This window comes from Lycium barbarum, chromosome 4, assembly GCF_019175385.1.
Source record: "Lycium barbarum isolate Lr01 chromosome 4, ASM1917538v2, whole genome shotgun sequence".
NCBI lineage: Eukaryota > Viridiplantae > Streptophyta > Magnoliopsida > Solanales > Solanaceae > Lycium > Lycium barbarum.
The window spans coordinates 108722948-108738041 of NC_083340.1; the positions used below are offsets into that span (position 1 = coordinate 108722948).

Here is a 15094-nt window from a genome sequence, read left to right on the forward strand (position 1 = left end):
GTCTAAGGAGGTTGGTATTTAAGTGGTCCAGCTGTGACCCTCCAATCTTTCCTGAGAACCTGCTTACAAAGGTCGGATTTGGGATTCAAATCCTAACAGAACAAAGGAACGAGATTTGTAACTCAAATACGACTTTAGAAGGTGAATTTATATTGTATAATTCATGTTTATGATATATGATTACACAACAGATTAGTGAAACAAATAAAATGAATTTTAAGGGAACTGTGTGTTCTTAATTGTATTTTGGTTCACGTATAAAATGCCACCGTCGCCCAACTCCCCAACCCATTATCTTCATCGTATAGGAGGAGCAATAAATTAAGTTTGTTTTTTTTTTGTTCTGGCACATTTGGCTTTTTCTTTTGGGTGCATGCAAATACTCATCTGTTTGACTTATTAGGGTGTACGAGAATCATTTGGCGGTGCTTATGGGGTTACCACTAGCAGGAACCCATTTAATCTAATCCATTAATTTTTTATTGGTTACCTATATGTAATGAAGTGCGGGAAGGGAAGAACCGAAGAATTCAGTTGAGTTTTGAACTTTAATGACTAGTGAAGACCAGAGGCGGAACTACAAGGGTGCAACTGAACCTTTCATTGGAAAATTCAGAAAATTACACTGTGTATGTAAAGTTAATTTGTTTAGTTATGTATAAAATATTAAGTTTTGGATCCCCTTAATGCAATATCAATTTCAGCTCAGCGGCCATAGGACATAATATTTAGCCATTATTGTTGCTTCGAGTCTCGCTATAGATATTTTCTTAACTTCTTGAATCTAGCTCGGCCCCTAGTGAAGAGATTGAGTATGAATAACCTTACTTTTGACGGGAACGACTTACATTATAAACAGAAAAATTACGTACAAGTGATCATACCATTGTTTATGATCGAGATGGAAATTTCCAAAATAACAAGTGTGGGTTCAATCCTTATGGTCTCCATTTGCCTTCCCCGACCCCCACTGTAATTGCAAAATTAAAACAAGAAAAAGAGATAAGGTCACTACATAGTGGTGGATATTATTTCCTGTGCGAACAATGGTAGTATTTGTACTTATCTCTGGCAAGACGAGCAATGTAAGATTATCAGCTCTCATGTCATATAATTATCCCATGGAATTAGCTTTATAAGATGGAGTAATAATAAACTAATAACAGAGCTTAGGGGACACTATCTTCTTCTTTCGTTCACACTACTTCCGTTGAATGTTTTCTTGTCTTGTTTATCTTTAATTTGATAATTCCCAGAAAGCATGAAAATTTGACCATATTGTGACAAATATCAAAGTCAGGATTCTTTACCACCAATATCCCTTTTCCTTCCTACTTTATTTCACCATATCCCCCAACCAAATATAGTTAGGAGTTTAAAATATTCCTTAGTAATGTCAAAAATGGAAAGCTGCATCCATACTAGAGGGAAGTATTAGGTTTTCTAAAAAAGATGATTGTGAGTATTAATTGGTGGTTAAAGTTAGAAGTTAAGTAGAGTTTGAAAAGATGGAGAATTGAGAAGAAAAGAAGAAGCCCGTTTCTCTTTTTTCCAAATAAAGCCAGACTCAATGGTTAGCAAAAACTTTGTCCTATGTATTACTTTCACATTTACTCCCATGCAGTTATGAAGACTAAAAGCTTCAGTCAGTAGATGAGCAGGTGAACTCTTTTATTGCACTCTCCAACTCCCTCCACTCTCCCTAACCCCACCCCACCCCCTCAATCATCTATACATACTATTATAACTACACGTTAATCCCAAGAAAGTTAGAGTCCGCTATTATGAATCATCACAGTCTGGGTCACTTCATTTAAGCCTATCTCGATCTAATAAAATTATATATTGTAAGAATTTGTCATAAATTGACTAGTGCTACGCTAACTGTCAACTTACTGCAACTTTCCTCCTTTATTCAGATTGAGACCGACAATGTGAGCAAACTCATATAGTCGGAGTTATCGATATTATTTGGACCAAAAAGTGAACCATAATGTACAGTGTACTATGTAGACATACCTACCTTCTCTATAAATTCTATCACCAAACTCTTCCTCCTCCTCTACCGACACCATCCCTCTGTGTGATGGCTTTAATTCTTCTCATCTAACTCACATTTCATCATTCATTTCTGTCTCCCTTTACCAGAACTTCTGCAACTTCTTTTTTTAGATTTTTTTCTTCTTATATTAATAATCTGTGGCAAAGAACAACATGGTACAATCAAAGAAGTTCAAAGGTGTCAGACAACGCCAGTGGGGCTCTTGGGTTTCTGAAATTCGCCATCCTCTTCTGTAAGTTCTTCTCCCCCTCACCCCCCTAACCCACCCCACTGACAAAACAACAAGTACATTGAAAATGTACATATATCATCAGAACTCCTACTTATTAATTTTCCAACATTCTTTTGCTTTGAGTATATTGTTTTTTCCAGTATATGAAAATGCTGCTACAGTCTTTCTTTGCTAGTGCTATAAAAATGTCAACTCTGGTCTCTATCTTAAAATTTTTGTACACTTTAATGTTTCTTGAATTTCCAATTCTTTATGTACATGATAAGAGACTTCAGTTTATAGGAAGAAAAGGATATGGCTAGGAACATATGAGACAGCAGAGGAAGCAGCAAGAGCCTATGATGAAGCAGCTATCTTGATGAATGGTCAAGTTGCAAAAACAAACTTCCCGATTGTGAAGGAGAATAATGTTAATGAGAAGAAATTCCCCTTATCTTCTTCATCAACACTGTCCACTGTGCTCAATGCAAAGCTGAGGAAATGTTGCAAGGATCCAGCACCTTCCATAACCTGTCTGAGGCTCGATAACGACAACTCTCATATTGGAGTGTGGCAAAAGAGATCAGGGAAACAATCAGGTTCTAACTGGATAACAAAAATTGAGCTTGGGAAGAAGGAGGAGCCTCATCAGAGTATGAATTCTTGGTCTTCTGGTTCTTCATCCTCTTCATCTTCTTCTGGGATTTCTGAACTTGGCACTAGTAAGCCATTGGATGAAGAAAACAGAGTTGCTATGCAAATGGTTGAAGAGCTACTTAATTGGAATTCTCCATTTACCCCTATTAGTGATCCCCCTCCCTCTTTTTCCAACTCTATATGATATAGGAAATGTGGAATGTTTTACATAGTTAATTAGGTATCCTTAGACCAGCTACACAATCTTCTCCCACCCCAAACCCCCTTAAATTTCTTTTGAAGGTGTCTTTCCTAAATACCATAATCTCCAATAATAAAGCCTAAAAGGGAAGGGAGTCTTGAATTATTAATCGCTCCTTAAGTGATTGGATGTAACTCAAGTTTCTGGTCAGATATATGTATATAAAGATCAACAATACTGCCATAAAGTGGTTGATTTCTTAATTAAGCTCATTTAAGCCTCTTAACACAAAATAGATTGTATGAATTGTTCCAAAATCCTTCTGATATTTCTTGCAGACTTGATATTTCCCTCTATCAGGAAATAAAAAAGGACAATTCCCTTTCTACTTCATTTTTGGAAGTACTTTCCTCGTCTATGCATAAGAAAGATGAGCTCAATTTTGTAGGGGCTAGGGTACCTCTCATCTTAAATCATATTTCCAACAATTTGAAAAAGTTCAATAACTCAATGGAAGGGAAAGAATACTGGAAAATGTTCTGTTAGATGGGAAATAAGTGCATTAAATGTAGCCCAGATAGAACATGTGTGGTTTAAGACTTGGTCGACCAAACCAGCTGGACTCCACCGGGGCAGTTCTTGACCCCATAAATTGCATTTGTACAAACAGTGTTGTTGTATTTCATGTGGCTTGGGAAGAAAATGAGCTTTCATGATTTCCTGGACAAACAGAACAAGGTTGAAAACTGAAGGGCCATTTCTGTTTGGTTGACAAAAAGCCATGTGGCCTGAAATGATTTGCACTTCCTTAAAACCCCTTACAGATCATCATGATCAGACAGACACTAGAAATAAGCACAGAACTGAGTGGTTGAATCTCAAATTAATGTTAGGTTAAAGAAAAGGCAAAAATTGAATAAGCAAAGAAATTGTTAGAGAGTAGTTGTAAATATTCTGTAATTAACGATATAGCTTAGTGAATATCATGCACATCAGTTAGAATCCATTAAAAATCAACTAAGGAGATTGAGTTATGTTAAAAAAAAAAAAAAAAATTAGGGAGAGTTAACCTATTTAATGATATACCCTTATGACTGTGAGAACAGAATTGGTTAAGGTTAGCTTTGGCACCATGTGGAAAAATCTGAACGTCCAACTAGAATCTCAGAGCAATCAGTGGAGCAGTTCAAATTAGAAGCTCCCCTGAATGATTTTCACACCTGAACATGGCCACGTGGGATAGTATATTAACTTCACAGCAATAAAGTATCCTCCATGTTTAGTGTTTTAATATGATTAAACATAACAAGTCCTTTCTTCTGCCCAGGAATAATAGGAGCAAAATGGTTTCACAAGCTCACAAAGACAATTCTGAAAAGTGAACATTCATAAAAACCAAGAATATATGAAAACTATTCCAACAAAACTTGGGCAACAAGCAAATCACTAGTATCAGGAGGCAAACTCATGGATGGCATTTTATCTAAAAACGGATCAACATACGGAAACAATCCAATAGGAGGATTTAGGAGGACATCGAACCAGGTATTGATAATGGCAGAGTGGCCTTACAGCCAAATAGTTGCCGATATTTAGCGGCATGAAAGCTGTGGTTGTCATATCTTGTCAACTAGATACCTTCCAAGGGAATTGATAGGCTTGGTTAAGTCTGAATACTGCATTCCCCTGTGTCTAATTTTAATTCGAGCAAGGTAATCTGCTGCAATCCATGCAAAACTTAACATAACAGTATTCGGAACAGCATCTAGCGTTTGCAACTCCAGTGATCTAGTCACCCAATCAGGATGGTAGGTGACCCGATACCATGCGGATGCCTTTCTTTCATACATATCGTTCTTCTCATCATCGCGAAGCATATCAAAATCAGGCTCTATATGCTCGAAAACATTCCTGAACTCTTTCCTCAGCGTATTGTATGCATGCTTCAGCCTCTCTTTTAATTCCCCTTGCTTCTTAGCACTGTACTTTGGCATGGACCATATATGTCCAGTAACCACCTCTTCCTCCCCGTTAACTTTGTATTGTCCTAAAAGTCCAATCAGCTGACCATCATAAGAACATTTGCGGTTCCATGCATCATCTATGAAAGCTTCGTATCCTGGGATTTCAAGATTAGTGTCATATGGGATGTCTTTAGGGACAAACTCAAGTCCAGCAGATTCTCCATCCTCTCTATCAAATACATCTTTCACTCGCCTATATAATCCGCCCAAAATTTTCTTCGACTTGTATGATTGAAATTCCTCTTTCCCCATGAAGTCGGGATACAGTTTTGGTTTGAGGTCAAATGGCATGGTGACAAGTTTTCCAGTTTTGGGGAAATCAACAGCTAGAGCAGCAAGTTCAGCCAATTTAAGGCACTTCTCATCCAAAGCTCCAGATTCACTGAGGTCAGCATGAACCACATGTGCATTGCAGATTTCTCCTAGACTCTCTTGGACCATGTTCTTTGAGAAAAATTCTATTATGTCCTGTAAATAAAGAAAATGATAGTTAAAAACTGAAAAAAATACCTGAAAAATGAAATACAAAAAAAATACTAGGCAATCAGTTGAATGATCCAACCAATAACCAGTGTCAAAAAGTAGACTTAAAACCCTAATCAAGTGCAAACTCAGTTAAATATACCCAGATAGCACAAATGGTCACAAATATTTTAAGCCATGAAGAGCACAACATCTATTATAAGTGTCTTTAGCTTTTTCTTTTTATTCTATTGCGTATGCCTACAGAAAAAGAGTCTCCCTCTTCTATTACAACTAAATCCATTATGGATAAACCATACAACTTAAATATGATCGACTGTGAAGGAGAATACATAATCAGAGAAGTGTCAACTTGGAGCGCATAATACAAGGAAAGTAAGCAACAAATATATCTTACTAATGCAACAAAACTCAAAACAGCTGTTAAAAATAAATATTAGCTACAGAACAAGTAATGCTAGCTTTTCAAGAAGGCTTATAATTGATTTAGGGTGGCCAAATCAGCCCATAAAATCATAACACGCTCAACCCGTTTAGGTTTGGGCATGTTAGACCTGCATATTTTTATTAACTCAGCCCATTTAAAAACTGTGCAGCCCAGATTGACCCATGAGAAACTTTGTCAAAATATTTTTAAAAAGACATTCTTTTATTTGATATGTTATATATAGTCATAATATAAGGAAAAAGGTTTTATTAGGTACTCGAACAAATTATACGAAAACAAATAAAGAATTTGTAACTTGTTCAGAATTGGGCGGGTTGGGTTATGACCTGTTTTTAACCAATTTCAGCCCAACCCGTTTCGGCGGGTCAATGACCCGCCATTTATTAACTCATCCCATTTTGACATGCCCAAATTCAGCCCAACCGGCCCATTTGACACCTCTAAATTATTTCATCAGAATCCTAACCAAGTGAATATTACGCTGTAAAACAAACTTATACAGATCTGTAAAAGCTAACCAAATATAGGAAGATATGAAGAAATATCATTATAATTGGATAGTTACCGTATGATTAACTTGACGACCCAACTCTTTAACTTCTGCAGGTGCATAGTCCATCGGTATCCAGCTTTTCTTACTGGGTGGGATGAGATTTTCATCCCAAGTCACAAAGTAGAGGTCACCATCAAGGTCACTCCCTGATGCTTCATTTGAATGTGGCCTATCTCCCTTCTGAGGGAAGACCAGACAATCATAGAGATGGTGTAAACCAGGAATATCTATAGCCTCCAGAATCCTCACATCCCCGGGGTGAAGACACGGGTTCTTTGCGATTACAACAAGGCCCTTTATTACTTGAAGATTTTTCTTAATATCAGAAAACTTCGGACCATGCTTAACAAAACAATTCTCTAAAGAAGGGCTTGACACTTGAATAAAGCATTGGCCTTGCTCAAGTTCACCTAATTCATCCAAACAGCCCATCAACCACCTTCCTGAAGGAACAAACATCCTTGCCTTATTCCTGAGATCGCCAAGTTGAGCAGCTCTAATGCTAGCCAACATCCCTCTTAAATGAGGCTCACTTTGAGGTTTAAACCCTGCACTCAACATTATAGCCGCTGTATTTCCTGCCTCAGCACATGAAGCTGTAATGACATCAAAAGCCACATCCGAATCCTCAAGTATTTTATCAAACCTTGATAACATTTCTTCTTGCATTTGCCAAAATATTTCATCTTTAACGTCCAAGGACGAGAGCAGGGTTATTATTTGCCTGTTCAGAAAACCAGGTTGTAACCTCGTCCAAGAGCAGATTTCAAGGGTAGTGTGATTTGAGTCAAATTTCCTCATACTTTGCCTCAGAGAAAGGCGGATACCATCATTCTTAGCCGGCCAACATGTGATAACACCTTTATAACCAGCATATCTTATCTGATAAGCACAAGGAGGATTGACACTTAAATGCAACTTTTCTGCAACTTCTATAGCTAGATCTGCTGAAATCATGCCAATTCCATCAGAGAAAACATACCCATTTCTTTTTACATCTGGAAGCTCGAAGTTAACCTCATTTGGAAGGACTTCCACTGTTGCATAGGTTGATGAAAAGCACTGTCCCATCCTAGCAGCACATTTTGCAATATTCCTGTTACTGAACTTCCCCATCCAATTTATGATGCCGGGCACCCTAATATTAGGGGCTTCTGCAAAAAACCAGGCAGAACGATCTCTCAGCTGGTTAGCTGAGAATGCCAAAAAGGAGTATTTTCGACCACACAGATAAAATCCTTTACTCAGAATACTTTTCACCCTGTGGAATATTGCAGTTCTCTGGGGATTAGAATGTGAAGTAATTTTTCTCACAATGGTAGCAGCATAGTACGTTAGAACATTCCTATTCAAGTTCCGCATGCCCTCATCCATGAAAGTAACTCGCAAAAATCGATCTGAAACGTGTTTATAGTTCCTGAGGACTCTATTGGATAGCTCCACAGTCGGCGGAAGACAGTATGCTTTGGTTGGGGTAATAACCAACCTCCTAACCTCTACAACATCATCCAGCTCTACAGTTCTCTCGAGAAGGTTAGGATTATTCAACAGCCATCTCTGGATGCGTGCTAACTTCTGAATAGCATCATTCACAGGCCTTTTGTAAGAAAACATGTTCTTCAATGCAGCTAAATTAACCCCCTCCTGATGCCTTGTAAGCAAAGAAAAGAACTCATTAGTCATCTGATGCTGATTAACTATGCCTTTGTGCAAAACCGCATTCACTAGAAACAAGACCTTAAAGCTCAGACCTTCATGGTTTTGGAAGCAGAAGAAAGGTTCTGACATGGGCACCCCAAAATCAGGCTCATCTCTCACCCGTAGCCTCTGCCAGTTACACGGTTCTACCACGGGCACCCTACTTTCACTGAAATATTTCATGGACTTCTTAAAGCTAGGACCATTGCGAGGTCGAATTGAAATACGGTAGGTATTATACCTACCAATGGCTCCACTACATGTGATGTCTGTGGTTCGAATCCATTGATCATCATCGTCTAGTAAGTCAAATGCAACTGATTCTTCAATATCATCATCAGCAGTTCTATAGAAAACCAACGGAGATGAAGCCAGCTGCACCAATATTATCAGAGATGCAAAGTCTTTACCTTCCTTTATCTCATTGATTTCTCTCAGCAAAAACTCAATCTTGAAATTGCATTTTATCACAGCATGTCTTGCTTCACCCTTGAAAGAGAAAACAGTATTCTTTGTGAAAAGTATTTTGCATGTGCCATTGAATGGGTCCACAAGAAAGTTAACACCAGTAGGAGATCCCCTCCAACCAACCACAAAGTCATCATTACTAACCAGTGTTCCAATTTCTACACCAACATCCGAAAACTTAAAGGGCATGGTAGTTCTTCTCCTCTCATTCAAACGGAAGGGATTCTCAGGACCCAAACTAACCTTCAAAGGTTTCTCTTCTAATAAGAGCTCATTACGCCCAGCAGCAGCAAGAGCATTCTTTGCAGACTGTGAAGATGCAAAATGAATGAATGCATGAGGTTCCACTTTTTCGTAATGGTTCATTCTTTGCACCCTCTCTGCATCAATGTCATAATTTGGATACGATTCAGGAGGAGTGGATGAAGTCTTTAGTCTACACCTCCACACTTGTCCAACTTGTTCTTCCAGATATTCCGAAAGCTTTTTCGCATTGACATCATCGTTGAACCCGCCAACACTGATTTGAGTCACTATGAGATCCTTTTCAGAACCCTCTGATCCCATCTTTTTCTTTAAAGAATCACAAGCACATTCGGACTCGCTTATTCACAAAACCTCCAAGTTCACCTGTTACATGAAACAATATTTGTCAATAAAAAGAAACAACATAACAAAACTTATAGACAATGTAAGAGGCAACAAAATATTTAACTATTTATAAGCATCAGGTTGCTAACAAAATCCATCTATGAGCTGGAAATCATAGTTCAGAATCATACCAACGAAATGTTGATTATTCATTTAAACCACATGGATAACCTTCTGAAAAATCCTTAAGCATTTCTACCTTCTAAGCGCAGAAAAAATGTTACTTAATAATAAACTAACCAATCAAGAACGAAAACATGAAATATATGAGCACTGCATTTTAGTAATCAGATGGTGATGAGACAGAGATCAAGGATCAGAGGACAAAATGAGCTAATAACTCCACTTCTTTACCAATTGAGAATCCGAAAAAAAAAAAAAAAAAGACATCTGTAGATCAGTATTCTGTACTATCTTTAGGTATTAGTCATGCTTTTTTCCATGACTCCTTTTCTACATCTGTTTATCAGATATGTTTGAATTTCATTGGAAAAGATCTAAAAACTAACCTTTCAATACCGTTTATATGGCTCAGTGAAATTGAGACACTCAGCTAGTAATAGCACATAAACAACCTCAGAATAGAACTCTTAACCTAAATTTGATTTTCTCTGAAGATGAAAACCTATATACAACACACAACTTTATGTGCCATAGCATTCCATAACATGAAGTGAAGCAAGTACAAAAAAATATACTATACATTTTGAAAAAGAAACATCTTTCGTGTCCTATTAAGTAATTATGCCTAATTCGTTTCCCGAAATCTCACCCTTTTTTCGCTTGATTAAGGACAAATGACCAATTGATGAATTGATGCAAATTTGGACCAAACATTAAAAAAGACACAAACTAGTATAAGAATTAAAAGAAACCTAATCGAGGAAAATACATAACCCACTTTCTGTAACTAAAGAAAAAGAGAAAACCTTAAATAATGCAGCCATAAGTGAAGCGAATGACCAATTTGGACCAAAACCTGAAAAAGATACAAACTAGTACTAGTATAAGAATTAAAGAAACCTAAAATAGATAACAAGAGAAACCCACTTTGTGTAACTAAAGGAAAAGAGAAAACAATGCAGGAATTATGGATAGATACAAATTTGGAAAAGATACAAAGTTTAAGAAACCCACTAACCTTTCTGATGAAGAAGAAGGAAGACACAAATGCAGAGCAAAAGGGTATTACTTGTTGAAGAAGCTTACATACACAGACAATGGGGGGCCTAGTTAAGGGTTCACGCGGGAAGGATGCACTTGCTTCATTATTTGCAGGACAAAGGTCGACTCACTGATTGGACTACTCATTTTTCTATATTTGCATTTGCCTAATACATTTTCCTGTTTTTTGTTTCTTTAGTAAGTTATGCTTTAAAGTGGTCCCTCCTGTATTCGTATTCCTACTATTAAATAAATATAATTTCTTACCCCAGCTTGAATATTAAAATTAAATGGAATCATTCTTGTATAACTACTCATTCCGTCCCAAAAAAATTTTCTTACTTTTTTTATTATTTTATCCCAAAAATATTGATACATTTCTTTTATGAAATTTCAAGGCCAAACAATAATTTTTGAAAAAAGTGAAAAAAAATCGAAAAAAAGTGAATAATTCTTATGGCCAACGGGTCCTTAAACTTCATGCTAAGTCAAATTAAGAGAATCTTTTTTTTTAAGAGAATCATTTTGGGACGGAGGGAATAGTACTTTCTCCATCCCCGTGTCTATTAACAAATCAATAAATATAACATGTAGCTTACTAAATTACTCCTATTTATTAGATGTCTCTTAAGAATTCAGCACTATTAAGAAAAAGTAGTTCTTTCATATAAGGGTATATTTGGAAACAATTAATAACTTTATTCTTGAAGAGTCAAGAACCTAAATGACCCACAAAAAGTCTAAAGTAACCAAAGTACCTGTCACGTCCCAAATCGAGGAACGTGCGGGTACCTACCCTTTCTCAACCTGGTAGGCGAACCCGTCCCTTAATCAACAATACAAACAACAATTAAATAATCCAGCCAACATAAATATCTAACAAGTCTAAAATAGATAAGTAAACAAGTGTGGAAATATTACATCAATCCCAAAATCTGATCTAGGCCGTACAAGAGCCACTACATAACTAAAAGTCTGAATACATAGTCTCAAAATGAAACACTGTCTCAAAAGTAGTGAATAAGGCAAGTAAAATAAAAGGAGTCATCCGGGCTGCGGATCTGGCCATGTGCTCAACCTAGATGCTCGTAAGCAATGCCTCGAAAGTCAGTCTCGACGGGAAGAAGTCGATCCAGCCACGTACTCTGCACTCATAAAAGAATGCAGCAAGGTAGAATCAGTACAACGACACGTACTGAGTAGGCATCATAGGCCGACAACAGTTAGGTAACATATATATAAGTAAGAAACTGAAAGATAGACATACTCACAAGTCAAAACAAGTACAATCAACAATGTCCAAGAACAGAATCACAATCGCTAAATATCAGGTCCAAATGTCACCATAAGTATAGACTATCGAGTCCAAATGTCTTCAACAGTTTAGATCACCAAGTCCGAATATCACCACAAATAGAAGTACCAAGTCCAAATCCAACATTACAAATCTGTAAATAAGAATGCAATGCAATGATACATACACGCTCCAAATGGAATACCTCCACGCCTGCTAGTCATGACTCATGGGGACCCGCGAAGTCTATGTACCTGCTGTGGCGCACAGCTCGATCCCATATTTGTTGAGGAACATGCGACCTGGTCTAATATATGTTGCGAAATGTGCAACCCGATCTAATATATGTGTAGCGACACGCAACCCGATCCCAATGTACAAGTATGAATGCATGCATGATATCAATGACGACAAGAGTATATCAATGCCTTATCGTGCCACACATGGACACCTATCACAAGAATCTATCAATATCAATGGTGCCATACATGAACACATATCACGAGGAACTATCAATATCAAGTCTATTATCACAAACGGGGCAACAAGCCAATAGATCACAACAAGACAACAAGCCACAATCAAACAACAGTACCAAGCTAAGTAATCCATCCCAACTTCATACCCGAAGGCGTACCATGCTTTCTCCAACAATCACTAACTCTAGTAACCTACATGATAGCTGAGCACGAACAATGACCAATCAAACCTTTGCCTTGCCCTTTCGTTACGCCTCCAAATACTCAAAGTCTAATCATATTCGAATTCTATATTAGAAATCATTAAGAACAACAACCATGTTGCTATACTTATCATTTGGGTAAAATTCAGCTATGGAGAAAGGGGCCTACAAAGGTAAAGCGGTCATTTCAAAAGTGAAATATGTAATTCCATGTTCTAGGAGCTCAATCCTACTAAACAATTGCTAAAATAACTCAAGAATAGGTTAATTTCGAGATTCAAGTGAAAACCCCCAATTTGGATATGAACCCTAATTTTTCAATTTTCAAATTAATCAACACAAATGGAAGATTCAAGCATATTAGCTATCAAATCATCAGATTCTATGATTAGATTAGTCAAACCCATCAACAATTTCCATTTAGAAAGATTAGAACTCATTTCAAGAAGTTATCACCAAAACCCATTTTCTGTCTTTGATTCTAATGGATTTCTAGCATGGATTCAAGCTTAGGAAGATTAAATCAATGAATGCTAGGTTAGGAGACTTACCAAAATGAAGATTCAACAAAGAGCACCTCAATTTGCTCTAAATATGCTTAGAAAGTGATGAATGTTATTAAAGGGGTCTAAGGGTTTTATCCTACCCTTTAAAGATTCTGAAATCCCGTAATCCCGCTACAGCGGTCACGAGTCCGCTACAGCGGGCTCGCGCTAGCGAGACCACGCTCGCTGCAGCCTTCCGCTGTAGCGCCCCAACCCAAACATCTCTTACCCGCTATAGCGGCCAAGACCCCGTTATAGCGGTTCCGCTATGGTGGGCCTGGTGCAGCTACAGCGGACACCAGACACCAGAAAAAGCTGGTTTTTTTCACAAGTTCAACCCCAAAATCCGACAATCACTCGAGACCTCATAGATACAAACCAACCATGCATACACATATAAAAATACGCTACGGACTCACTCGTGGTCTCGGAATTTCCAACAGAGGTCTATTTGACCGGGTCAACACCCAAAGGCCAAAGTCCAACTTTCCAACCAATAGCCCAAAACGCTCTCAAGTGCCTTGGGAATCGAACAGAACACCCTGCCAAGTCAGAAACGACCATCCGGACCTCTCGGAATCGACGAATTCCCCAAGAAGGTCTGTTGCCCAATAGTCAACTATTGGTCACACACTTTTCACTTTCAAACTCTATATCACACAAGTTATAACACAAACCTCGCCCGATCATCTCGGAAACTGTACCACCTACCTCGCAGGTCCAAATCATACTTATAGGGCTCGAGGAAGGGTTAACGGGGGTAAAAAGGTCCAAAATGCTATAACGACCAAACGAGTCGTTACATCAGATACCAATTAAACCATCGCTTGTCCTCGAGTGACAAGGAAGGAAACTGGGGAAGTACCTAAGTCGGTAAACAACTGGGGATAGCTGGCACGCATATCTGACTCGGTCTCCGATGTGGCTTCCTCAACAGGACGATGCTTCCATTGAACCTTAACAGAAGCTATCTCCTTAGACCTCAACTTTCTAACCTGCCTATCCAAGATCGTCATAGGCTCCTCCTCATAGGACAAATTCTCATAAAGCAACACAGAATCCCAACGAACAATATAAATCCCGTATGAATAATACCTCTTCAGCATGGAAACATGGAAAATTAGATAAACACCTGACAGGGCCGGTGACAAAAGCCAACTCATAAGCAACATCACCAATTCGACAGAGACTCTCAAAGGGCCAATGAACCTCGGGCTCAACTTGCCCCTCTTCCCAAAACGCATCACACCCTTCATGGGTGAAATCTTCAGACGAACCTGCTCGCCCACCGTAAACTCTAAATCCCGAACCTTTCGGTCCGCATACATTTTTTGCCTACTCTGAGCTGCCAGAAGCTTTTCCTTGATAAGCTTCGCCTTGTCCAAGGACTCTAAGAAAATCAGTACCCCAAGGGCGAACCTCTAAAGCATCAAAGCACCTAATAGGAGAATGAAACCTCCTACCATATAAAGCCTCGAATGACGCCATATCAATACTCGAATGATAGCTATTGTTGTACCTTAACTCTGACAAGGGTAGGAACTGGTCCCAATGACCACCAAAGTCAATAACACGTGCTCTTAACATATGCTCGAGCACCTGCATAGTCCGCTCGAACTGACCATCAATCTGGGGATGAAAAGCTATACTCAGGTCCAACTGAGTACCCAACTCTGCCTGCAATGACCTCCAGAAGTTGGAAGTAAACTGGGGACCTCGATCTAAGATGATGTAAATAGGAACCCCGAGCAATCCACAAACTCACAGATGTAAATCCTAGCCAACTTCTGTTCATTATAAGTAACCTGAACATGGATGAAATGAGCAGACTTAGTCAACCAATCAACAATAACCCAAACTGAGACAAACTTGCCCAGGGTCTTCAGAAGACCCACAACGAAATCCATGGCAATCCTCTCCTACTTCTATTCGGGAATGGTCATCCTCTGAAGTACACCACCAGGTTACTAGTG

At 38.4% G+C, this 15094-nt stretch overlaps 2 protein-coding genes across 5 annotated transcripts; one reads left to right on the plus strand and one right to left on the minus strand.

Annotated features, from left to right (window-relative positions):
• Nucleotides 1–1860: 1860 nt before the first annotated feature.
• Nucleotides 1861–3383, plus strand: LOC132636214 (ethylene-responsive transcription factor SHINE 3-like). The gene is made up of 2 exons (XM_060352950.1): nt 1861–2294; nt 2577–3383. The coding sequence occupies exons 1-2, from the start codon at nt 2215–2217 to the stop codon at nt 3112–3114; spliced, it is 618 nt and encodes a 205-aa protein (XP_060208933.1). The 5' UTR covers nt 1861–2214; the 3' UTR covers nt 3115–3383.
• A 995-nt stretch (nt 3384–4378) lies between these two features.
• Nucleotides 4379–10761, minus strand: LOC132636213 (RNA-dependent RNA polymerase 6-like). 4 transcript variants are annotated; one of them, XM_060352948.1, is made up of 4 exons: nt 10578–10761; nt 10366–10415; nt 6632–9415; nt 4379–5603 (listed from the first exon to the last, which is right to left on the minus strand). In XM_060352948.1, exons 3-4 carry the CDS (start codon nt 9350–9352, stop codon nt 4728–4730), a joined length of 3597 nt encoding a protein of 1198 aa, XP_060208931.1. In that variant the 5' UTR covers nt 9353–9415; nt 10366–10415; nt 10578–10761; the 3' UTR covers nt 4379–4727. The 4 variants fall into 4 exon arrangements, with proteins under 4 accessions (XP_060208931.1, XP_060208929.1, XP_060208930.1 ...); XM_060352946.1 differs by having other exon boundaries at nt 10366–10431; XM_060352947.1 differs by lacking the exon at nt 10366–10415.
• Nucleotides 10762–15094: the final 4333 nt, after the last annotated feature.

What these genes read in the sequence shown, in the direction of transcription:
- LOC132636214 (XM_060352950.1), top strand. Translation starts at nt 2,215, where the DNA reads ATGGTACAATCAAAGAAGTTCAAAGGTGTCAGACAACGCCAGTGGGGC. An exon ending in GAAATTCGCCATCCTCTTCT is followed by an intron (nt 2,295 to 2,576) that starts GTAAGTTCTTCT and finishes TTCAGTTTATAG; the next exon opens with GAAGAAAAGGATATGGCTAG.
- LOC132636213 (XM_060352947.1), bottom strand. Translation starts at nt 9,352, where the DNA reads ATGGGATCAGAGGGTTCTGAAAAGGATCTCATAGTGACTCAAATCAGT. An exon ending in GTCGTCAAGTTAATCATACG is followed by an intron (nt 5,604 to 6,631) that starts GTAACTATCCAA and finishes CTTTATTTACAG; the next exon opens with GACATAATAGAATTTTTCTC.